The sequence below is a fragment of the Canis lupus genome, chromosome 5 (genome assembly GCF_048164855.1).
Source record: "Canis lupus baileyi chromosome 5, mCanLup2.hap1, whole genome shotgun sequence".
Taxonomy (NCBI): domain Eukaryota; kingdom Metazoa; phylum Chordata; class Mammalia; order Carnivora; family Canidae; genus Canis; species Canis lupus.
The window spans coordinates 70,753,091-70,778,858 of record NC_132842.1 but is presented as its reverse complement, the minus strand read 5'-3'; the positions used below and the strand labels follow the sequence as shown (position 1 = coordinate 70,778,858).

General features: G+C 60.8%; 1 protein-coding gene across 1 annotated transcript in view; it reads right to left on the bottom strand.

Annotated features, from left to right (window-relative positions):
- The window catches only part of SDC3 (syndecan 3), a 39,783-nt gene extending 14,326 nt beyond the window's left edge, over positions 1-25,457 (bottom strand). Inside the window, exons 1-3 of the mRNA XM_072828448.1 lie at positions 25,196-25,457; positions 23,697-23,859; positions 21,602-22,238 (exon numbers count right to left, since the gene is read on the bottom strand). Of these exons, the coding sequence (XP_072684549.1) occupies positions 21,602-22,238; positions 23,697-23,859; positions 25,196-25,457 (1,062 nt within the window). The remainder of the gene's footprint in view (positions 1-21,601; positions 22,239-23,696; positions 23,860-25,195) is intronic.
- Positions 25,458-25,768: the final 311 nt, after the last annotated feature.

Below are 25,768 nucleotides of genomic sequence, written 5' to 3'. Positions count from 1 at the left end.
AGCACCCCTGCACTGCTAATCATGCTGCAAAAGCTAAGAATAAAACCAAGTATAATTAATTCTGCCCAAGCTTCCTTCCCTGCGTGAGCCAGACTCAGGCACTACTCTCGGTGACTAGAGGCCATGTGTGCAGGGGTTGGGAGCCCAGATTCACTGTCTTGGGTTCAAGTTCAGCTCGGCTTACTTGCTGCGTGACTCTGGGCAAGTTCCTTAACCTCTCTGAGCCTCTCTCTGGTTGGATGAGGACACTGATTACAAGGTGGTGTACAGTACTCATCCGTCGGCCTTACGCCGGCACGCTTCTGGCTCAGTCCTCACCGCAAGGCTAACCTCGGCCCGAGCGATCACGGAGTTCGGCTCTTCCTTCTCACCGATGTGAAAACCGAGGCTCAGAGAGGGGCAAGACCTGCATCGTCCCAGTCCCGGGAACGAGCCTGCCCAGCAGCACCAGGGAAGTAAAGTGATTTGTCCCGAGACACACAGTGACGTAACCACTAGCTCGTGGAAGCAGGGTGGTCTCAGCAGAGCCCTCTGGACGCCCACGGGCTCCGTCCCCACCCGTCTGTGTCCCCAGAAGGCCCTCAGGCCTGTGAGAACTCGGTGCCCCTCACGCTCACCAGCTCCAACCCGGAGACCCAGAGCGTCACCGCAGGAATGTGGGCCGGGGCCAGGCTCTGGGCAGCAGGACAGCCCAGGGGGCGACACAATGGAGAGCGGGCACTGGGAAGGGGGACGCGTCGGTCCCCACCCCCCACCGGGCCACAGCTGCCCTGGCTGGGAAGCCAGCACCCACCGCAGCCGCTGGGGACGGGGCCACCGGCCGGGGGGAGGAGGGGCAGAGAAGGTCCCCCTGACCCCCACAGGCCTCCCGCCACAAGATCAGCACAGCCCAGGGGCACACGCTGTCACCGACACCCTGCCACCCTGCCACCCTGCCACCCTGCCACCGCCCTTCTCGCAGACGCTGCCTCCAGGGCCCCACCAGGGCAGCTCAGAGGGCAGGAAGCCCCCCCCCCGCCCCGTGGGCCCAGCCCGGGGCCCGGCCGAGCGCTCTGCAAAGGGCATCCCAGCCGCAGAGGCTCCCCACCCGCGGCCGAGCTCCGCTACACACCCCCTCGCTGCCCCCGATCCCCTCCCCGGGCAGCCCCGCCCCGCCACAGCCGCCACAGCCGCCGGGGCCCAGGGCGAGAGCCCGCTGCTCCCCCGAGCCAGGCAAGCCGCCTTCTCCCTTCTCCCTCGTTCACAAACCAACAGTCGAGCCTGGTGCTCTAAGGGCCTTTCTGATTCCCACGCCCTGGGCAGCCAGGCATCCCTCCGGCCCTCTGTCGAGGAGATCCAGGGCGAGGTTATTTATGAGAGTAAAAGCAGAGATACCCGACATCCCCCACAGCAGAGGACTAGTTAAATAAGTTAAGGAATAACCGTAACGTGGAATATTATGCAGCCATCAACATTTGTGCTTTCACAAACCCACACTCTCTTTTATCCCACCATTAAAAGGCACGAATGGGGGATCCCTGGGTGGCTCAGCGGTTTAGCGCCTGCCTTTGGCCCAGGTGTGATCCTGGAGACCCGGGATCGAGTCCCGCATTGGGCTCCCTGCACAGAGCCTGCTTCTCTCTCTGCCTCTCTCTCTCTCTCTGAATAAATAAATAAATAAAATCTTAAAAAAAAAAAAAAAAAGCACAAATGGATCACAGGTGGCTTTCACTTTTTACTGGCTTCAAAGAATATTTCAGGACATGGGGAAATGCACGCACTGGTTGTCAGGAGGCCATACAGCACGGCTGCTGAGAGGATCGTACAGATGGTTCTCCCAAAACCTGGGTGACCTTGGGCAGGTGCTTAACTCTCTCAGCCTGGTTCTCCTGGTAAACAAAGATAATACCCACCTCGTGGGTTCACAGGAGACTCTCACACATTAACCAAGTGCTCAATAAATGCTGGCTATTAATGCTATTATCCTTGTCAGGTTTAGGAAATAGGTTACGAGAAAACAGAGACCATGATCCTGCTTTAATGAGCTCCCTACCAAAGTGAATTTCTTAACACTGAATCCTACTAAAGCTCTCCAGAGGCTCTCTGGGTGGTGGGATGACAGACAGTCTTTCATTTTTTTCTCAGGACCTGTCTGCATTTCTGCATTTTCCAAGTGTTCTATGATGAACTCAAGAGTACCTTTTTTTTTTTTTTTTACGATGTATTTATTTGAGGGGAGGGCGCAGAGAGAGTCCCAAAATGACTACCCACTCCCCACCGAGCATGGGCCTCTCATGGGGGCTCTATCCCACGGCCCTGAGGGGAAACCACGGGTCAGACGCTCAACCGACTGAGCCACCCAGGCGCCTCCAGAGTACTTTTATTAGTAGAAGTAGCACGTTCTTTCCGAACCCCGATCCCTGTCACCCTCTGGTCTGTGAAACCCCTTGGCCCTTCATTCTGCAGAGAGCCCCGCAGAAAGCTTGTCCCAGAGGATGTTCATGGGCAGCCAGAAGGACAGAAAGGAACAACACAAAAGCCCGGGGGAGCTGGCAAGGCCTGAGCAGCACGCCTCACACGAAGGGGATGGCCTGGCAGGCCCAGCCCTCTCCCCAGGCATGGAAAGGTCTGGCGGCATGCTGGCCCAGACACTCCCCCGCACCCCACCCCACCCTGTCTTCTCCTGCTAGCCCAGTTCCTGGCCCTGACACTCCTCCCACCCCCGTCCCAGTTGGGGGTACAGGCTGCCCCTGAACAGCTGCCTACCATGTGGCCTAGGCCAAGACCCTGGGAAAAACAGCCCCTTCCTCAATGCAGGGCTGGGATGCCCCTGTCACCACTCTGTCAACCCCAGCCACCTGCCTTCTAGCGTCACCCTCTTGACCATCCTGACTCACGCTGCTCATTTATTCCTATCCCCAAGCTGGTGCCTCAAAGCAGGCCCACCCACTGAGGCACCATTTCCAGACTCAGCTACCCACACCCTCCACTCCCCACCCCCAACAACTAAACCCTTCACAGTGCCTGGAATGGGGGGGTACTCTCAGGCCCACCCCATGCTGTCCCTGCCTCGGAGGGGAACCCTCTTCCCCTCCTCCACCTGGTCAGCACCTACCCCATCTACAAGCAGAGTTTAGGAAGCACCTACTGTGTGCCAGGCACTGTTCTAGGCACTTAGGGTCCCACAATTAGCACGACAACCATGTCCTCACGAAGCTCAGTTAGCTCAAAGCATGCCTCCTCTGTGAGGCCTCCTCGCACCAACCACTGTACTGGTCCAAAGGAGGAAGTCTTTTCTGGGGACGACCTCCACCATTTTGGCATTTACCAGGGAGGAGGGGCCACCAACCATGCTCCCACCTGAATGCTCTCCCCTGAATGCCCCCCACACACACACCTTCTATCAAATCTCACTGAAGCTGCTCAGCTGTCCTGGGAAGCAGAGACTACTGTCCCATCTATGGATGGGAACAGGGCTGTTAAGCTACCAGTTGGGGCGTTAACAAGACTTGAACCCTGGCCTCACTGACACCAGTTCCCGTGCTCAGGGGTTCCTGAACCCTGGACTACACACAGAGATCCCAGTTTGTGATGTGAGACTCCTTTCACTGGGTGTTGTTCCAGAAGAGGCCTGGGGCCATTCCATCCCTTACCCCGAACAATAGGTAATCACCCTGTAGGGAGCACTCGCTATGTGCCAGACTCTCCATATGCACCTTGCCTCAGTTCTCTTCACAGACCTCTTCCCAGCGAGGGATTATCATTCCCATTTCACAGATGGGCATACCAAAGTGCAGAGGGGGAAGCGACTGGCTCAAAGTCACACAGCAGTGGGACCAGTTACAAACCCAGGGATAGTTGAACCCCAAAGGCCATGCTTTTTGTACCAGAGTGCACACCTATCCCAGCCCTCACCAGCCTGCCCCATGAGGAAGTTCCAATGGCCACTCCTGTGTTCCCTGGGCCCAGAGTGTTTGTGGGACACAGCCTCCACGAATACTTGTTCCATGAAGCGTGTGAATGGGATCATCCCCAACAGATCCATGGTACCCCCTCCCTGCCCCCAATCACTATGTGATCCTGCAGGAGGCTCTGGTCTCCCCATGTATAAAACCAGGGGGCTGGACAAAGCTGCTCTCTGGTCCCTCCAAAATCCAATTGAGAGGACTCCAACTGAGCTGAGAGAGGAGAGAAGAGAAACTGAGCCGGATTCCAGCGTATTTTTTTTATAAAATGACTATGCAAATTATATGCAAAAGACTGCAGATTAGCAGGCTCCCAGTGGAGCCTACAATGCTAGCCACTTTACAACCAGGCCCCGGCTGGCGGGGAGAGATAGCATTTACTGAGCACCTGCTGAATGCCGGGCTCCCTACAAGGAGCCGGGTGAAATGATCCTTATTCCACAGACAGGCCAGACGACCTGAGAGGTCACAGACAACTCAGGGGGAGAGTCAGAATGAGGGAGCTGGGGGATGGTGAGGCAGCTGGAAGTGAGGCCTGGTGGTGGGGAAAGGGCTGGGTGCCCACAGAGCACCCAAGGCCACGCATCTGGTTCTCAGGCTCACAGCACCTGAAGGAAGGCTGGCCCAAAAGCAGAGGGATCCTTGGCTTGATCTTGGGGTCCACCTGAAGCCAGGTGACCCCCAGCCCTCCCCCAGGAAACTGAACGGACCCTGGAATGAGCCCAAGGCAGGCCCAGCCCTCCCGCTGTCCTGGGCAGCCTCACAGCTCTCGCAGCCTCCCCCAAAGCTTCCCAGGCACGTGCCAGCACACACCCGAGGACACACAACACGCACACACACACCCCTAAAGTGTCCCCATCTGCGTGCGGGTCCAAGCCCAGCCTCCTTGAGGAATTGCGCTGTGGTCCCCCTCACCATCCCATTTGCTAGGTTATTTATAACCCAGCAGGAATCACACGTGGTGGAGATGCGGCTCCCCACCCCCAGCCCTAAGCCATCCTGGGGCTTCTGAGCTGCTCCGAAGCTGCTCCGCTTCGAGGGATGGAAGGGATGGAACGAGCCAGACTCGGGTAGTGAGTGAGCCATGGGGGCCCACTACCACTACCCAGATGGAAAAGTAAGGGACAGAGCAAGGAATCAGACCGAAAAACTGGGGGAGGTCCTGATAGAGCCCCTAGAGGCCTGCGTAGGGCCACACACGCCTCCAGCCCAGGACGACACTGCGGATTTGACCAAGAAAGGGAAGGGACAGACTGACGCCCGGGCTCTCACCCTCATCTCCTGAGACCTGGGAGCAAGACCACTTGGGTCTAAATCCCAGCAGGGGCCCTCGGGAGCTGTGGGATCCCAGACGAGTAAGTCCACCTCTCTGAGCTTGTTTCTTCTCCTCCAAAATGGACATAATTAATAGTACCAACCTCAAAGGGTTGGGAGGGTGAAATGAGCTTATCCAAACAGGTGCCTGGCCCAAAGCCCAGCTACTTCTCAGCTGGGTGACCCTGGGGCAACGTACCTGGCCTGAACCTCAGTTTCCCCATCTGCAAATAGGATGGACAATGTGCCCCAGAGGGTCCTGAGGACTGAAGCGATGGCTCTGACACACTGGTGGTCGCCAGACACAGATTCCTTTCTCTTTCCTTCTGCTCTCAGGGGGCCCCACGATTCCTGACCGCCCCCAGCTTCTACCCTTGGGAATCTTTATCTCCTGTCACTAAGCACACAGAGGCTTTTATAGATATTGTGCCACTGAATCCAAACAGCTCCTCGAGGGACAAATTCTTCCCCTAATTTTGCAGTGAGCACCCTGCCTTGTCAAATATAGATGCTCTATAAATACCTGTGGGATGGATGGATGCAAGAAGGAAGGTGACCAGAGAGTCAGAAAAGAACAGGTGTCAGTGAGAAGATGGAGCCGTGGGAGCCTCACGACGTGACGGGGATGAAAAGTAATGCGGCCACTTTGGCAAAGGGTCCAGCAGCTCCTCCAAAGGTTAAACGGAGACTTGTGTATGAGCCAGGAATTCTATGTGTGTGTGTGGGGGGTGCATCCAAGGAAAACATACGTCCATGTAGGTTTAAAAAAAAATAGCCACATTATTCATAATAGGCAAAAAGTAGAAACAAGCCAGGCGTCCATCCGGACAGAGAAATAAAAGTTGGCACATCCGCACAATGGAATATTACTCAACAAAGCAAGCGGTGAGGGCCTGGCACCCACTGCCACTCAGATGAAGCTTGGACACATTACACGGAGTGAGAGAAGTCAGTCGCAGAGGGACCACACGGTGTACGACGCCACGCACACGAAACACGTGAGGCAGGGCCACAGACACGGAGAGGACAAGACGCTGCCTAGGGCTGGGCGGCTGGGGAGAAATGGGGAGGGACTGCTAAAAGGGAGAGGCTCTCTTCCAGGGGTGATAAAAATATATAAAATTGGTGGTAATGGTACAACCCCATAAATACACTAAATATCACTGAATTAGATGCTTTAGATAGGTGGATTATATGGTAGGTGAGTCAAATCTCAATAAAGCTGTTGTGTGCGGGGGGCGGGGGGACAGAAGAATGAATGTCACCTGATGCTCAGAGAGGGTAAGAAACTTGCCCAAGGTCACACAGCAGAGCCCCAACTCAAACATTCAGATGCAAGAGGAGGTAAGCTTTCCCTCTGTTCACCCTTCCCAGCCCACCCCCTCCACCCCACCCCCCACCCCCCTGCTCCAGAGGGCAAACGCTGACTCTGTAGACCGCAAGTGGGAGAGGCCCAGCACGGCAAAGGCCAATGGTCTGGTGGGACCACTGGGAGGAGGCGGGCCTGGTGCAGAGTGACCCAGGAGAAGGGAGCCAGCTCCAAACTCAGGCCGGCTGCTCTGTCCACCCCTATATGCCAGCGCCCCAGCTCTGGCCCTCAGTGGTTCTGGGGCACCCTCTGTCCACGCAGCTGGCCCCTGGCTGCCCTCAGTGAGGGGCAGGAGTATGTGGTCCTGCCAGGAAAGGGGGCAGCAGTAGGGGCAGGGCCCCCTGGTAAAGCACGTCTGAATCTGAAGACAGGTCTGTCTGTCCCCTGCCCCCTGTGACTGTCTAAAGCGATCCTGGGGGGATGCCTGGGTGGCTCAGTGGTTTAGCGCCTGCCTACGGCCCGGGGTGTGATCCTGGGGACCCGGGATTGAGACCCGCATCAAGCTCCCTGCATGGAGCCTGCTTCTCCCTCTGCCTGTGTCTCTGCTTCTCTCTCTGTGTCTCTCATGAATAAATAAATAAAATCTTTAAAAAAAAAACAAAAACAAAAAATAAGCGATCCTGGGGACAGACACGTCTCTGGGGCTCACCCCTCAGCCACACCGCCCTCCCCTGGCTCCCAGGCACCCGCCCCTGCCCATCTCAGTTGACAGCCACCAACCACCTCCCCCTCACTGGTTTCCACTGTTCTCCACATAGCGGAGGGCTGGGCCTGTGTCTAACAGGTGCTCAGTATCCCCCACACACCCCTACCAGGCTGAACTGGGGGTGCAGCTTGCATCCGCTTACTGTCCTGCCTCTAGTCCACCACTCGGCACCTCCCCTGGCCCTGGCTCTGGCCCCCCACCTAATCACTGAGGGGGAAGGGGTGACCTCATGGAGCCTCACAGTGCAGACCGCGGGGCAGGGGGCACGAGAGACTTCAAGGAGGGGAAGCCGGACCCCCCAGCCCTCAGTCCCAACCATGGAGTGGAAGGTGCCAGAGAAAACCGCAGTGCCCCAGCCATGGCCACCCCTCCCCGGACATCCACCCGCCCCTGCCTCCCGTGGGCCCAGCCCGCCCTCGTGTGCAGCCCGCCCGCCCTCTGTCCCCTGGGCTCAGATGGAGTCCAAGTGCCCACTAGGGATGTAAGGACCCAAGTGTCCTGGCCCACGGGCCCTGCAGCCCAAGGAGGAGACAGGCCCTCCTCTCCTCACGTCACTTGAACATGGCTTCCCGGACCAGAGCTCCTTCGGGTCCCCCCTGTCCCATCACCTGGCCCCCCGCAGGCAGGTCAGAGGCTCCAGGCGGAGCCCCTGGCATCAGGGCCGCAGTCACGCCAGCTCGGCCCTGCTCCCCGCCGGCCCCCAGCAGGGCCAGCCCAGCCCCAGCCCCAGCCCCGAGCAGGCCCCGCGGAGACTGGATGAAGGAGCCCAGAGGTCAGGCCCTGGGACCGGAGCAGAACAGCACCTGTGGAGAAGGCCGTGGACTGGACAAGCAGGGCTTGAAGCTGGGCTGTGACTGGGACCCCATCCTGTTCCCCAAACCCCGGGACAAGGACAGGGGTCTCAGCCCCTGCCCCCAGGATTACCGGTCCTGGTGACAGCTCTGGGTACCACCTGCCACGCTCTGGGGTAAGTTAAACCCCCGTCCCTGCAGCTGCCCTGCAGGGTGACAGTCAGCACCCAGCTTCACAGAAGGGGTACGGTGAGCGCCCCAGCACCCAGCCAACAAGCAGAGGTCAGTCAGAGCCCACGAGCTCTCCATGCTCTGCAAATCCCTGAAGGCACCCAAGTTTTGAGTTTGTGGCATCCGGGGAGTCAGGCAGAAGGCAAAGCTCTGGGTCCCTCTGCCCCCCGCCCCTGCCCTTGCCTTAATCACTGCTAAGGAGGCCAGATGACCAGCTGCCCCTCTGGCCTGGCTCCCTAGACTGTGGGATTAAGGGCTGGGATTAAGGACGGACACACTCCTGGTAGCTCAGAACCCCAGCAACCCGCGTGTGTGCGCGTGTGGACATGCAGGCATGCAGGTGCACACATGCAAGCACACTTGGGGAGTCTTCCTGGGCATGCTGCGGGCGCATTCACGTGTGTACACCTGCTGTTGTTCTAAGAGGGCTTAGATGCCCGTGGGTCTGGCTGTGTTTGCGTGAGAGGTACGTGTGCATGGGGCGGGGAGTGTGTGTGTGTCCCTGTCTGTGTGTGCCTCTGTGTGTTCAGGTGTGGACGTGGGTCTGTGTCTCCACGCGTGTGCACAGGACAAAGGGGTGCTGGGCCTGCCTGGATCAGCATTCTCCCTCACAGGCCCATTGAGTCCGTGTTTGTGCACAGCTCTACGTGTGCATCGACCTCCCTGAGGTAGGGAGGGCATCTCCTAACTTGTCCTCCTCTTCACCAGGAGCTGGTAATGGCCACGGCCATCCAAGGCGCGGGGGGCAAGCTCCCCACAGATGAGAAGGGGAGAGGCAGCAATCTGGGTTCTCCTGACTCACCAGGCCTGGCCATGCCTGAGCCGCTGAAACAGGGGAGTGGGCCACAGCATCCTTCCCCGCAGGGACAGGAGGCCCCTCGCATCGGCACCGACCCACGGTGACACACTGTCACACATGCACATGTGTACGACAACCCAACCCCTTGCCCAAATCTAAACTGAACCATGGCCTTAGCCCCACAGGGAAAAAAATCACTGTGGACTCCACCACCATCTCACAGACCGTCCCTCGAACACAGAGCTGGAACCCCTTCTTCTGGATCTGAGATTGTCCCCAACAGGTCTCGCAGCTCCCCTGCCTCTCACATGAGAACAGGACCCAACCAAGCCCGCACTCAGCTCCCAGAAGCTCCCAAGGAGCCACTGCCCCAGGGGTCACTGTGCTACCTTCACCGTTGGGTGGCCCTGGACAGTCTGGCGCTGTCTCTGGGTCCCGTGAGCTCATGTGAACAGCAAGGTGGGAGGCTGATCTCCTGTAGCCCTTGGGCCCTTTAAACTGCACTTCTGGAGGGGTCGATGAAGGCATTGGGGGGGGGGGCGGGGGGCGGAATCTGGGCCCAGGAGGAGGGAAGAGGAAGGAAGAGTCCCTCCAGCTCTGACCCTAACCACCCCTTCAGCCTTCAAGACCCATGTCCCCCAGGGGACTCCTCAGGTCCTGCCCCCCCCCCCCAGTGGTAGCAGGGAGATGAGAGGCTCCAAGCAGCAAGGGAGGGGGTGGGGCAGGGGCCTGCGAGGAAGCAGGGCAGGAGGAAAGAGAGATGGAGGACGGTGGGAGGCAGAGAGAGAAGGAGAAGAGGAGAGTGGGCAGAGGAGGAGGTGGTGGGTGGGAGGGCTGCTGGGGGAGGGCAGGGAGAGGGGGAGATCTCTGGTAACCAAGTCCGAGCCTCCGGAAGCCCATCACATGTCCACCTTCCAGAAAGGTGGAGGCCAGAAGCACCTGGCATGCCCCCCCTCCCCCACACAAATGAGGCAGGAAGGCTGCATCTCTGCAGCCACTGCTCCCTGCTGCCAGGGTCCAGGCCTGGGGATCCCAGGAGCAGGGGGCTGGGGTCAAGGACAAGGCATGAGGACAGGGGAGTGCTGGAGGTAAAAGCCTCCAGGAGGACCTGTGAAAGCCTGGAACGAGGCAGCAATGTCAGGACTTGGGGAGCAGAAGCCAGGTCACCCGTGTGTGGGCGGAGCGGGAGATGATGGGATGGCAGGGAAGGGGCTGCCACAGAGCATCCCCGTGAGAGCTCTGAGGAGGTGAGGCTGTGACCCCGTGGGGAGCCAGAAGCTAGGGAAAATCGCAACAGAGCTGGGGCTCAGCACAGAGTCCTAACACGGAGAAGAGGGGCACTGCCTAGAAATCTAGGAGCGAGGCGACAAGGGCCCAAAGAAGGGGTCACGGTGCTTGAGAGCTGGAGATTCGGTAAAGGATAAAGCATTCCCAGGGGAGGGGACATCAGTGCTGGGTTTTGGATGATGAGTAGGAGTTCGCCAGGGGAGGGAACAGTCCACAGAGAGCGAACAGCGCCCGGGTCCACACGAAGATGAGAAAGATGATGTTGTACTCTGCGTCGGGGAGCTGCTAGGAGTTGCAGGTGGCAGCCGTGAGGGGTGTGCAGGGCAAAGGGACGGAGCTGGAGGACTATAGTGATGCACTGATAGGAATCAATCTGGCATCGAGTCTTGGGCTGAGGGCAGCTGGGCTGGGGTTAGGGAGAGAAGGATGGGAGCTGGGCCTGCAGGCCGAGCAGGAGAGAGACACGCAGAGAGCAGAAACAGGAACAAGGGACCGTGCCCTGCCTGGGAGGCAGGAGACACAGCTCTCAGTCTCAGCTCAGCGACCAACCTGCTGGGTTACTGCGACCAGCCACTGTACCTCTCTCGGCCTCCAGCTCCCCAGATGTAAAATTAGAAGGCCAGACCATCAGGTCTTGGAAGATCCTTGCCCTGACTAGAAATCACTTTGGCCTCAGTTTCCCCTTCAGGACAACGAATAAGTTGGACAAGAGTGTTTCCAAAGGCCCTTCCAGCTGAAGGGCTGCAGCTCATGGCCCAACCTAGACAGAAAACAAGCAGCAGGAAAAAAGACCCATGTGGAAGCCCAGAGTCCCCGGGCCCGGATCAGGGCCTCTCCCACAGAAGCCACACAAGGTTCAGGCTCCCAGCAAGATGTGTCTGGCCCTAAATTCATCCTCTCGGGGCACCACGCTTTACAGTTTGCAATGCACGGACCACGGAGCAGTGCTTGCACACCAGGGAGCATTCTAGACTGCTTGGGTTCAAATCCTAGTAACTATGCCACTCTGTGACCCTGGACAAGTTACTTAACCTCTCTGTGAACTCAGACAAATTGCATAACCTCTCTGCCTCAATTTCCTCTTTTGTAAAGTCAACGTAATAACGGTACCTGCTTCACAAGGTTGTTATGAGGATTCAGTGAGCTCTGATATATAAGACGTTTGGCAGAGTATCCTGCACAGGGCAGGCACTCAACAAGCATAATTCAATATTAATACTATCACATCTGTGCCCTGGATGGCACACCGTGCCAGGCCCTCGGGGCAGGGGGGCTGCACCCACTTCAGTACCAACACTCCCTACCTGCAGGATGGAACCCCAGTGCCCTGGTTTGGACTCAGAGCCCACCACTGGAGTCTTGCAAGCCAAGGCCATGTGGGGTTCAACCGTTCAGCCCCAGATCACCCCATGGCACAGAGCCAGGGACCCAGGAGGTGCCCAGTGAATGTAGTAAAGGCCAGAAACAACACACTCTCATTAGCAACAGCAACCCCCTGCAGCAAAGGCTCCTGAGCCCCGAGGCAGGTCCATCCCCACCTCCACAGAAGGCTCTCCTCCCCAGTTGGGAACCGCTGCTTTTAGCCACACCCTCAACTGCCATGACCTTTCCTACCTCTGAGCCTTCTCCATCCTGGTTCTCTATCATCGCGCCACCATCCTGCAAGGCCTGCTACAAAGGACACCTCCCTCATGGAGCCCCCCCTGATATTCCAGAGCCAAAACCTCTCATTCCCCTGACTCGCTACCCTCAGCTCCTCACATGCGCTGGCTCTCCTTTCCTTAACTGGGAGCTTCCTGAGGTCAGAGACCAGGCTGAACCCCGCGGAACCCATCCGAGTGCTCAGCATAGGCCAGACACAGAGGGATCAGTAAATATTGGCTGGAGCGACTGGCAGGTCAGCAGCACAGTAGGGGCAAGGACCCAGTTACTGAACTCCCTGCCCAGTGCTCCTCTCCTGTCCAGGAAACCAGACTCACAGCCCAGCTCCCCGGGGGCCTGGATTTGACAGATCACGTCCCAGAGGCTGGGAAGAGAGGTGGCGTTCAGGGTGATAGGTGAGGAAAGGGGCCCGCCCCAGCCTGGCCCAAGAGGAACCACAGACAGGCCATGTGAAGGAACCAAGCCTCCTATCCCCCGACCCTCCTGCCCCCGCCAAGCCCAGCTCTCCCTTGCCGAAGGGGACATTCCAGGCCAGGCCCCGGCCCCATGTCTCTCCGACAGTTTCTCAAATGTGAAGACTAGAAGGGTCCCTGGAGCACCCAGTGCAACTTCCCCGCTTCACAGATGTGGAAAGTAGAGGCTCGGGGAGGGGGGGTGGAAGCTGCCCATGGTCACTTGACAAGCCAGCAGCAGACTCACCTCTGAAACACAACGATCTCAGAGAAAGCAGAATTAAAATAATTAAAATCAAGATAGCTACCCGGCACCAGTGTCCTTTAACTGGCTGCCAACCAGGTCACGAGCTGCGCCTCCCCCAACCCCATCCGCGGCCCGGCCTAGCGAGTGACATCTCACGGGCCCACTGAACAGCGGGGAAGACCAAGGCTTGCCCAAGTCCGCTTGGCTTCTGGGATTCGAACAGGCCTCGGTGGGGGAGGCGGGGTTCCCCTCCTGGCTGCTCTTGCACACCTGCCCCTGAAGCCTCACACAGGCACCATACACACCCACCACCAACACACATCTCACCCGAGCAAGGCTCGCCGACAAGACTCCCGACACACACGAGATACACCTGCACACCCACAGCCCCTAGCGCAGGCCCCGGCACACGGCAGGTGCTCAAAAATGGTTGCAGAAAGAACAAATTAACCAAGCAAAAGACGGCGCCACGTATGAGCACACACCATGCCACACGCCTGTTTGACCAGCCCCACGCCCCTGACATCAAGGCATCTCAGGACCACGGACTCCAGCCGCCTGCTAACTGCTCACCTTGGGCTCACTGCTCAACTTCTCGGGCCTCTGGGTCCCCATCTGTAAAGTGGGGTAACAACACCCGCTTCACAGGGTCATGGTAAGAACTGACATAAAGCACGGGGCCATGCCTGGCGTGCAGCATACACCCCATAAGTACTGGCCATGATCACTGTCCTCGTGTTGTCACCATCTGTGCCTGCCTTCCCAACACAGGGAGCATTTTTTTTTTTAAGATTTTATTTATTTACTTGAGAGAGACAGAGAACACAGAGGGAGAGAGAGAAGCAGACTCCCCGCTGAGCAGGGAACCTAACACAGACCTCAATCCCAGGACCCCGGGATCAGGACCTTGGGATCATGAGCCAAAGGCACACGCTCAACCAACTGAGCCACCCAGGTACCCCCCAACACAGGGTGCATCTTGAGGGCAGGACACCCCGAGTTCCACCTCCATGGCAGCGTGACCCTAAGAAGGTGGCAGTCAGCAGCAAGTGGCAGCCCACTGAAGGGCAGCTGGGACCATGGGCGCCCTCCCCGTCGCTGTGGAGCTTGCAGAGGACAGCAGTACATGGGTCCTGCCAAGCCAGACTATCCTTCCCCTGCTCCCAACACAACCCCCCAGCGCTCCAGGAACCTTGTGTGCACAGCCCCCTCGGCCCCCACAAGGCTGCTCCCAAACCCCAGCCCAAGGAGGGGCACAGTGAGCCCCACAGGCCCCTGATGCCCACAATTGCATTGGCAATTGGTTTGCTACAATTCGATTTCCCAGATTCCCCATTATCCTTATTAAAGTCTGGGCTGGTGAGCAGGGCTGGGGCGGGGGGTGCAGGATGCGGGTGCTGGCTGGCAGTGCAGGGGGTACAGTGAGCCCCAGGAGAGCTTGGGCTGATGCTGATCCCAGGGTGAAGAGAGCTCACTGCCAATCCCAGAAGCAGGATGAAGACCCTAACTAGCAAGATCCCCCACCCCTCCCCACCCCGTGACTCCCCTCCCCATCCCATCTCAGAAAACCCTGGCCCTGAAGGGGGGTGTGTGTGACAAGGTCAGTGATGGGACAGATGGAACTCCAGAGTCGCGGCGGGGCAAGTGGACAGCTGGCTCCAACAGGACCTGGCTGTGTGAGCCTTGGCAAACGGCTCGACAGCTCTGAGCCTTCTAAATGGGGGGAAGGCCACAGCCTCTGCGAGGCCTCGAAGGCTCCATGGGCCCACCTAAGGCTGGATGGATAACAAGCGCCGACCCTGGGCCAGGCCCCCAGGCTGTCCCTGGGCTTCGGGACTCCCACCTGTGAGACGGCAGGCTCTCCCTTTGGCGGTCGCCCCACCTCCAGGGTTCTACTTGGGACATCCATGACCACGCAAACCTGGTTCCCACTCTCCAAGGGAAAGCCTTACTCCCAGCCCCAAAAGCAGCTCCTCAGGGAGACCAAGAGAGGGACAGGAAAAGAGCAAAACCAAAGCAGATAAACAGAAAAAAATCAGTATGTACAGGAGCCCTCCTTATCAGGCTCTGTATTATTTCATGGTGTTCATTCTCACGCAACTTTTTTTTTTTAATATTTTACTTATTTATTCATGAGAGACACACAGAGAGAGGCAGAGACATAGGCAGAGGGAGAAGCAGGCTCCCTGCGGGGAGCCCGATATGGGACTCGATCCCAGGCCCTCGGGACCACAACCTGAGCTGGAGGCAGACACTCAACCACTGAGCCACCCAGGGGCCCCTCTAGCAACTCTTGAGACAACCAGAGGTGCTCTTAGCCTGTTTTAAGCAAGAGAATGAGGCTCAGAGAGGTTAAGTGAGCTTGCCAAGATCACACAGCCAAGGATCGGGAGAACCAGGATTTCGACCCTGGTCCAGTTATCTCTGGGATCCCTGCTCCTCCTACTAGCTCAAGATACACCCTCAGGTTTGGAGACCCCAAAACACACGGCACCAAGGTGCAGGTGGGGCCCCAGGGTGGAAAGAAGGCCGACCTTGGCCAGCTGGGTCACAGGGTACTGCGGTACAGCCCTCTCCACCTGGTGTGACAGCCAGCACAGGCGGTCCCTGCCCTTCACCGTCAGCAGCCAGGTAGGGAAGAGGCCAGATCGTTTGTCAGGGGCCACCCCCACCCCCACCCTGCAGCTGGGCCCTCAGCCATCACTGCCCAGACTCCCCCCTATAATCACAGCTTCCTGTTTGGCCATGGAGACTAAGCCGGTCAACGGCGGGAGGAAAGCAGCCACCCCCTCCGGCCAGGGCCTGCTCTGGAGGGAGGCAGGCCGGAAGTAAAGGCTCCCCAGCCTCCAGGAATCTGGGCGCCTGGGAGCCAAGGCAGGGCTCCCCCCCCAAGGAAGCCAGTCAACAAATATTTACCAGGCGCTGGCCTGATGTTCCTGGGCTGTGGTGGGCTGTGGTGGACCGTTAGCAGGGACAGCAGGACAAGCCAGGTGGTCCCCTGCCGGACTGGGGGCTGGGCCCTAGGGCAGCTCCTGGCACCCTGCCCCCCCCCAGACACAAAATCACAGGCTTCCAGGCAGCTGAGCCGGAGCCCAGAGCCACAGCGCCTCTGTCCCACCCAGATGTGGTGGCGGCGGCTTGGCACGGGGACAGCAGGCCCACCCCGTGTGGCCACCCTCAGCCCACGGGCCCCCGCCTGGACCCAGCAGACCTCTGCCAGTCTCACCGTCCACCCACCCTGCTCCAGAGGGGAGCACACAAAGCCCCAGCCTGAGCCCCAGCCTGGGCCCCAGAGCTCACGGTCCCGGCTTCCTTCACTCACTCACTCACTCATTCATTCACTCATTCATTCACTCAAACTGTTCGATTCTGGGCCAGGCGCAAAGTTGGCCCAGGGACTCCACAGAGAAGAAACATCCACAGAGCCTGCCCGCGGGGGCTCACGGTCCATCGGGAAGCATCCTGATGCTTCTCCTGACTCGGGCTGCGCGAGCTCCACCAAGTCACTCAGGCCACAGGGAACCTTCGGGACCAGGGGCCACGACTCAGGGATGGGGCAGCAGGGATGGAGATCTGGTTCCACAACGTTCTGCGGGTCACAGGCCCGGTCGCCTGTGCAGAGAGCGAGCCCCACACGGGGGGGGGGGGGGGGGGGCATCCGGTGTGCTGGGGGGGGGATGGGGAGGGGACGCGAGGTGTGGAGGCCCAAGGTCACAGAGCAAGGAGTGAAATCGAGAGGCAGCCCCGCACTCCCAGCCTGGCAGGCCCTGGCTCCATCCAGCTCTGCTACTTTGCAGCTGTGTGACCGTGGGCAAGTCATTTAACCTCTCTGAGCCGAGGTTCTGGGCGTTCCCACCCGCAAAGATTACCCTGAGGATTAAATGAGCCAATACACAGCAAGCGCTTAGTGGGCGGGGCTTTCGGGGAGCATTAGTTTGCTGCTTGGGTCATTAAGGCCTCCCCAGATCATGCCCACAGCCCGGGGTGGGGGGGGGCAGAGGCAGACGGAGGCTGCCAGTGCCAGCTGCTTCCGTCTGCTCCAGCCTCAGCAATCCTCCTGCAGCCTCTTCTAGAAGGACCCACCCCTCTCCCCAAGAAGCAGCCCGGGCCTGGGGGCAGGGAGGTCACAGCTCCAACGGGAGGATTTGGAGGGACGCCTGCGGCAAGGCCTGGCTTCTGAGGGGAGCTCTGTCTCCACCTCCCCCCACCCACCCCACTGGTGCCCCAGCATTTTCCAGAGCCTAGGCCCAAAACTGCCCTACCCCAGGGCTGCCCTGGGGCCCCCAGGGACCCCCAGGGACCCCATGTCCCAGTCCAGGAGTGGGGAGGAGCCATCTGTTTTCAAAAGGCCAAACTGCTTTTTTCTTTTTCTTTCTTTTTTTTTTTATCGATTTTATGTACTTAATTTACTTAATTGAGACAGAGAGGGCAAGCAAGTGGGAGGGAGGGGCAGAGGGAGAAGCAGACCCCCACTGAGCGGGAAGCCCAACGAAGGGCTGGCTCGATCCCAGGACCCCGAGGTCACGACCTGAGCTGAAGGCAGATGCCTAGCCGACTGAGCCACCCAGGTGCCCCTCAGCTCCTTTCTGCAGCAGAGCTCACCCCCAACCAACCCCCAACACGAGGGAAGAAGAAACATTGAATTTGCAGCTGGAGGCACTGTGTTGCCCCCCAAGGAGTAGAAGGCACCGGGTCCCCATCCCAACTCTGCCATGAGGGTACTGTAACCCCCAAAGCAGCCCTGAAAGTCAAGCATTTGTCCTCAGTTGACAAGTAAGAAAGCCTAGGGTCAGGGCGGGCTACAGCTTGCTCCCTGCCATGTGGGGACCATTTTGCTTGCACAGCTCAAAACCTCCTCCTCCAGGAAGCCCTCTCTGACCTCTCCAGGCTCCCTCCTGGAAAGGCTCTATCTCCTGAGAGCTCACTACGTGGCAGGCTGTGCTCATTCTACCCACGGAGCTCATTTTCTCATGGCAACACCCCTGTGAGGTTGGCGCTGTTACAGTCCCTACTCTACAGACGAGGACGAGGACGAGGACGTTGAAACAGAGAAACCCCTTGCTCAGTCACACAGCAGGTGTCTATCCCTGGAGCCCCTCCCACCTTGGGAGTTAACAGACAGCAGGCCCCTGTGGTGTCCTTGTGTCAGGGCCTGGCCTCAAACAGCCCGGGGGTCCCAAACTTTCCTTGTGTCAGGGCCTGGCCTCAAACAGCCCCGGGGTCCCCAAATTTCAAATTTCTGCAGTGAGGATGATCTTGCTCTGACAACTCCGCATCCACAGTCAACTCGGGTCGTGGAAGAGCAGGGCGCTCTAGGGCAGGGGAAGTAGTGAGGGTGGAAGGGGGCAGGAACCACCAGGCCCGGGGGTGGGCCTTCAGCAAAATTCCTAGATTGATTTCTCCTCCCCAAGGTCCCACCCCTACCTCCCGCCCACCACGCTCCAGGCCCCCAGGCCCCGGAAGAGCAACCTTATAAAAGAACAAGAAAGCGGCATTTGTTGAGTGTTTACTAAGCACCAGCCGCTGCGCTAGGAGCTTTCCACATTAACCTCTTCCGTTGTTGTTGTTTTACAGACACGAAACAAGGCACAGAGAGGTTAACTAACTTTCACAAGGTCACACAGCCACCAAGTAGTGAAATGTCATCACTGGGAATGTTCAAACGAGACTAGATGACACAGAAAATCCCTTCCCACCCTGAGCCTCTAAATGAACATGTTTCCAAGCTAAAAGTTCCAGAATCCCCACACTCCAAGCCTCTCTGGGTGGTGACTGAGGTGGCCCTGAAGCCAGATGTCCCTGAGAGTCCCAGCCACCTGGTCTTTCAGGAGAGAGGACTCCCCAAAGCAGACGCCAGGAGACAGACACACACACACACACACACACACACACACACACTCACCATCTGCAGCATGAATGAGACCTGCTATCCCCCGAGGCCACCCTGAAAGCGCCCCCCTCACCCCACCCCACCCCACACAAACTCCCTTTCAAACTGGTAGGCAGCCCTAGGGGTCATCTTGCCCCTCCCCTGCCCAGAGCCAGCCACTGCCCGTTGAGCGATGTCCTTAGAGGACCCCGCCATGGAGGCCACTCCTGGAGCCATCCTGGGTGGGGCTCTCCTGGCCTAACCTCAGTCCCTCCTGCATTACCCTCTTCCCCTAGGGTGGCACCCCTGGCCGCTGGCACCACCCTTTACCCTTTTGGCCGCTGGGCCAGATGAGGTGATGCTCCTCCTGGACAGCCTAACCCCGGGGGCTCCCCACCTCCCCTGGAGCCCCTCCCAGTCAAGCCCACCATCCTGGCCTGGGAGTCGGTGTTGCTGCCCCTGCTACTGGGCTCTGGCTCTGAACCACACCCACTCTCCCTCACCCTCAGGTGCAGGGACAGCCTCTCACCCAGGCCCTCCCAGTGGTCTTCCATCTCACAGGCGCCCAGTTCCTTCCACCACCCCATGGGGCATGAATTACATCAGCCTCGTTCTATGAGTGAGAAACAGTCGTTCAGCAAAGGAGGAGACTTGCCCAGATCCTACAGCTCAGGATTCCTGCCGGGCGCCCAGGTTAAAGCCTTCTGGCCTACGCCCCCTTCATCCATCCCTACATCAAACGTTTACTTCTGTGGATGAGCGCACGGCTCATCCCATCTCATTTCTGAAGACCGCGTTACCGGCTTCATTTCACAGACGGGAAAAGAGAGGCCCGGAGAGATGAGACAACGTGCCCAAGGTTACAGCAGGAGTCGGGGGGGGGGGGGGGTAGCAGGATTTGAACCCAGGGCTGTGTTATTTCCCAGCTTTTGATTCATAAACGATCTTTCAGAAGCTTGGCTGAGAAAGCGACTCATATGCCAGGCGGGGCTGGGTCACCAGGTCGTCACAGGGACCTCTTCTCACCCCACCTGGGGGAGGACGGGATGAGGCCGCCAGCCCGCCGGGCACTGGACTGGACTTTGCCTTCAGTACTCCCTGTACCCTTCGTTCGGCCCCCAGGCGGGGAAGGCTGACGGGCAGCTTGTCTGTCCAAGAAGCGACCTCTAAATCCGTGCCTGTCCTCCCATTTTACAGACTGGCCCACCGAAGCCCACGGGGACACGAGACACACGGGGACAGGGCTGGCACCTGGGGGCTGCCTGAGAGACCTGGGTGCTTCTCGGCCTGGGGAATGAAGGCCAGGCACAGCTCCCAGAACCCGCCAAGGAGGCTGTCCAGGCTCCAGACATGTGTCCATGGGGGAACTCACTTGGGATCGGGGTCCCTCCAAGCGGAGAGGTGGCCCTTCTTTTCTCTACCTCCTCTCGCTCCCCCCAAACGAGCCAGGACTGAGCTCAACCCCACAGCTGTGTGGTCCTTCAAAGAGACGCTCACGGGGTCACGGCATACATATACACTCACCTTCACCGGCACACATTCTGCACCCCAACGTGCCCCAACCACAGGGTCACCCATGCATCCACAAGCACATGCACGCACACACATGCACACACACATTCCCATGGGCCCAAGCACACACCCACCACGGAGGTGTCTCCCCCACACACGCACCCCCTCCCGGGGGGCACACAGCCATGGCCAAGGGCTGCCCAGCCCCGCCACTGACCCTCCGCAAGCACAATAGGTCACCCCCACAGGGTCCACACACAGGTAAGGCACGGCGGCCCCCAGCCATGCGCGGTTCCATCCCTCATCCTCCCCCCTGCACAGCCCACAGGTCCCAACGCCGGCGCGGAGGGGATTAGACACAGGGTCACCCTCACTCACCCCCTCGGGTCACCTTCACGCCGGTCACCGCCACCCTGCCCTCCCCGGCCCCGCCCTCCCCTCCCCGCAGCGACCCTCGGAGGCAGCGAACCGCTCCCGCCCCAGGGGAGCCCCAGGGGAGCCCCCCCAATTCCCCGCGAGCGGCCGCGGCCGGGCACACCCCCGAGGCCAAGGCCACGTTCGCTCCAGATCCGCGACACACCCAGCCCGGCCCGCGCCCGCGCCCCCCGCCCGCCGTCGGGCCCCCGCCCCGCGCCCCTGACCCGGGGCAGGGGACCTCGCTCCGCCCGGGGCCGCCGGGGAGGGGGGTCCCCGGAGCAAGGGGAAGCGAGCCCCGAAGGCGGCGGGGCCCCCACGACGCCAGCCCCGGGGAGGGGGGATGGAGGGAGGGGAGGGGCGCGGAGGGCTGGGGGTGTCCAGGGGGGAGGGGAGGCGCGGGGGGCTGGGGGTGTCCGGGGGGAGGGGAGGGGCGCGGGGGCCCGAGGGTGTCTAGGAGGGAGGGGGGAGGCTCGGGGGGCTGGGGGGAGGGGGGAGGCGGGGAGGACTGGGGGGTGTCCAGGGGGAGGGGAGGGGCGCGGGGGCCCGAGGGTGCCCGGGGGGAGGGGGGAGGCGCAGGGGGCTGTGGGGGGTGTCCAGGGGGGAGGGGAGGCGCGGGGGGCTGGGGGGGTGTCCGGGGGGAGGGGAGGCGCGGGGGGCTGGGGGGGTGCCCGGGGGGAGGGGGGAGGCGCGGGGGGCTGGGGGGTGTCCGGGGGGAGGGGAGGCGCGGGGGGCTGGGGGGGTGCCCAGGGGGAAGGGGGGAGGCGCAGGGGGCTGGGGGGGTGCCCAGGGGTAAGAGGGGAGGCGCGGGGGGCTGGGGGGGTGCCCGGGGGGAAGGGGGGAGGCGCGGGGGCCCGGGGCCCGTGGGGCGGGGAGGCGCGGGGGCTGGGGGGGTGCCCGGGGGGCGGGGAGGCGCGGGGGCCCGGGGCCGGGAGGTCGGGGGGCCCAGGGGTCCCGGGGTCCCGGGGTCCCGGGGCGGGGTGCGGGCGCGCGTCAGGACTCACCCCCGCGGCGCGGCCGGCCAGCAGCAGCAGCAGCAGCGGCGGCAGGAGCAGCCCGCGGGCGCCGTGCCCGGCGGCGGCCCCGATCCCCGCTGCTGGCCCGTGGGCGGCCCCGTGGCGGTGCGGCGGCCCCGGCTTCATGGCGGCGGCGGCGGGCGCCTTTGTTCCCGAGGCGGCGCGCGGGGCGGCTGCTGGGCGGCGGCGCGGCCCGGAGGCTGGCCCGACGCGCTCCCGGCTCGGGGCTCCGGCTCGGCGGCCCGGCTCCGCCTCGCGGCTCCGCGCCCACAGCAGCCGCGCCCGCAGGAAGCGTGAGCCGCCGCCGCCGCCCGCAGCCGCCGCCGCCGCCGCCGCCGCCGCCGGGCCGCCCCCAGCGCGGGCGGAGCGGGAGGAGGGGCGGGGCGGGGCGGGGCGGGGCGGGCGGACCCGGCGGACCCCGCGGACCCCGCGGACCCGAGCCCCCGCCCCCGGCCGAGCGCGTGTCCGGGGCGGGGACCCCGCGCGGGGGGCGGGGGGCGGCGCGCCGCGGGGTCCGAGCAGACTCGCGGGAGCCGGGGACCCGCCGCCGCCCCCCAAGCCGGTCGCGGCGCCCGGGCCGGGGCTGTGGTACGTTCGGGCCGCCTCCGCCCGGGCCTCGACCTCCCTGGGCCCCGGCGCCCCTCCCTACGCAAAGGCTGCAGACTCGTGTCCCCGTCCCCCGAGCGCACGGGAAAGGCCGGGCAGGCCTGCGGGGTGCCGCTGTGCCCCCCCCCCCCCCCACACACACACAATCGCCCCGGAACGGAGAGCGCTCCTCCCCGGCCGCCTGGGTCTGGGTGTGCGAGAGGCGGTGCGGCGAGCCCTGCCCGGCCCGTCTCTACTGCTTTGTCCCCCCCGCCCCCCACAGCCTGTGCACCTTACTTTTTATCCAAGTCCCCAACCACACGAGCTCCAGGAGGGCAGGGGTGTTCCGGGTGTTCTGGGTCACCGCTGTGTCCCCACTGCTAGCACAGGGCCGGGCACATAGTGGGAGCACAAAACAAATGTGTGGGTTTCACAAAGTCACCTGAGCTCACCTGGCCCCAGGTGTTGGGTGGGGGTGGGGGTGGCAGGCAAGGTGAATAGTCATGAATATTCAGCTTGGCCCTCTAGTGCTTTGCTGAGTTGTCTCCCCCCCCCCCCCCCCCCCCCCCCCCGCAGCCGCCATGAAGTCAGGATCTCCACCGCCTGGGTGGGAAACTGAGGCCCAGAGCGGGAAGGTTATTTGCTGATGGTGGCAGCTGGAAGTCCGCCCCTGTGTCCAGCACCCACCCTGTGCCAGGCCTGCTATCAGGAAATAGGAACCGAATTGGGCAGAAACTGGGACAGTTCCCCCAAGGAAAAAAGAACTGAAACCGGGACAGGCAGAGCCAATAGGGAGAGGGCTAGGGTTGGGTCTGGAAGAAAAGACTCTGGGATGCCAGCCATAATTTGGGGTGTTGGGGGGACCGGGACCTGTCCTTCAGGGCCCTGGCGAGGAGGTCCAGAGGACAAATGTCAGCAAGGCATAAGGTTGAGCTGAATTAGATGTTCCCCTGGAGGGAGTGAGAGCCCAGTCCCTAGAGGGTATGTAAGACCAGGCTAGCTGCCCTCGGGCAGAGATCCTGGAGAGGAAAGGGAGGGAGATTCTCCAACTCTGGGATGCAAAAATCCCCAGGAATTCTCAATTCCCAGCTTCTGGGAATCTGATTGCTGGAGTCTTTTGGAATTAGGGCCCATGGGCACCTTGGGGAGATGAGTCCAGAGGGGCCTACGGGGCCCAGGAGAGGAGGAGGGGTGCCAGCTGAGCCAGCACAGCTTGGAGGTGGGCGATCCCACCCCCGCCAGTTAATGACATGTGTGCCACTGAACGCTTTACTTTTCTGAGCCTTAGCTTCCCAGCTGGAATATGGAAATAATGACCACACAGGGTTCGTGCACTCATTCATTCACTTTCCAAATATAGTGCCTCTGTGTGTCAGGCACAGGGCCAGGCGCCAGGTGGTGATTACAGGAGCTCTCCCCTGCCACCGCGCTCGGCGTTCAGTAAAGGTGGCCGGGATGACACTTATACAGTAAGGGACCTCGTTATAGGGATAGTCACCTCCCAGAAGGGCTGCCACAGGCCAGGGGACGGACTGGATCTGAGGAGCTCCCGAAGGGCAGAGGTAGGGCCAGCAAGGCTAGGGTGAGCGCAGGCGGAGGCAGCTGCGTGAACAGTTGGAGCTGGCCACACATGGCTACTCGGAGAGGTAGTGATCCTCCGCCTGGGGAGGCATGCAAGGCTCTGAAAAGTAGCTATCAGGGAGGTCATTAGGACACTCTCCGCGCACAGGGTGGGCAGTGAGCATGGCTCGTCTTCAGAGGTTCCCGCCTGTTCTGAGCCGTCCAGGAGCCCCAGCCCCTCTTCCAGGACAGCCCAGGAGGTGGGAGAGGGAGATCTTTGGGCTGGGCAGGCCTGGAGCGCCACCTGCTGCTCCTCAGAGACACTGCTCGCAGTGAAGGGGGGGGATTGTCTGGAACCCCAGGGTCTCCTCCTGCCCCTCACCCGCCTGCTCCTGCTCTCCTCGGGGTCCACAGGTGTTCACGTTCACCTGCCCGCCGGCCCACCGTGCACAATCACCTGCCCCGTGCCTGCCTGTGCATTCGAGCTCCGTCCCAGCACTTGGGGTCACCCCCCCCATCAGGATGCACACAGGCTTCTGGCCCACCCCGCCCCTCTGGGGAGCCTCGCTGACCTTCCTGGGCAGGGCTGGACAGGGCTGGTGTCTGCACCCCTCACCTTGTTCTACTGTCTCCCCCAGGAGTGGGAGCACCTTGGTATCCCCAGGGGATAGTAATCGCAGAGCCACAGCAGAGCTGACTGTAGGCCAGGCGCAGCCCGAGCCACCACGTCACCCCACAGAGAAGCTAGGAGACCTGCCCCAGGTCACACAGCTGCTGAATGAGAGCTGAGCTCCCGACCCAGGCTCTTAACAATCACACCGTAATGCCGAGTCCAGAGGTAGGGCTGGGAGATTTGGTGAATGAAAGAGCCAGTGAGGGGATCCCTACTGCCGCATGAACGCAACCGACTTGTGGGCAGACTCGAGTGAGCCTGGAACCCGGATAACCCCCCACGCCTAACAGCCAAGCTTCAGCACCCCAACCAGTCAGACCTTCCTGTGCTCTCGGCCTGGACTCCGGGCTCTAACAAGACAGCAAGGGGAAGTGGGAGGCCTCAGCCAACATCCTTGAGCTCTGAGCCACCCCATTGACAGCTGCATCTCCGAGCCTGGCATACAGTAGGTGCTCAATAATTGTTGTGTGACTCTACCTGCCCCCAGCATTTGGCTACACAGACTGGCCCTTTGTCACCCCACATGACCATATAAAAAGAAAACTATGGGGCAGCCCGATGGCCCAGTGGTTTGGTGCCGCCTTCAGCCTGGGGTGTGATCCTGGGGACCCGGGATCGAGTCCCACGTCGGGCTCCCTGCGTGGAGGCTGCTTCTCCCTCTGCCTGTGTCTCTGCCTCTCTCTCTCTCTCTCTCTCTTTGTCATGAATAAATAAATAAAATCTTAAAAAAAAAGAGAGAGAACCGTGATCCACTAAGGGCTTACTGTTCACCAGGCACTGTTCTGAGCGCCTGCCGGCAACAGTGTCATTGAGGTGTCCCCACGTCCTGTGATGTGGGGACAATACACTTGCCTCCGGGGCGGTCACCACGAGGACCAAATGAGCTAACGCTTGGGAGCCCTTCCAACAAAGCCTGGCGCCCGGTGAAGACAGTGCGGTCACTGGCTGCTCACTTTGCCCCCATTTCACACCTGGGGAGACGGGCTGAGAAGCTTGTGACAGGCCCCACATGGCAGAGGCGGGCATGCCGACGGCTCCTCACTGTGCCATCCCCGCTCCAGGTAGTCCCAGGCCGTGGGAGAGGAGTCCCTGTGCCCCCCAGACCCCCCTTCCTCCCCTGCTCCCTCCCCACCCACCTTCTCATCGCATCTTCCAATGTTGGCTGGACTCAGGATGGAGGCCGGAACCCCGGCTTGCTTCTGAGGAAGTCTGAGTGATTGCAGTCCTGAGGTGAGTGACTCCAAAATTCGGGAACTGAGGCCAGATTCTGGCAAGAGCCCACAGAGAGAGCTGGGGAGACTCACAGTCTGCTGCCCCAGCAAGTAAGAGGCCTACGG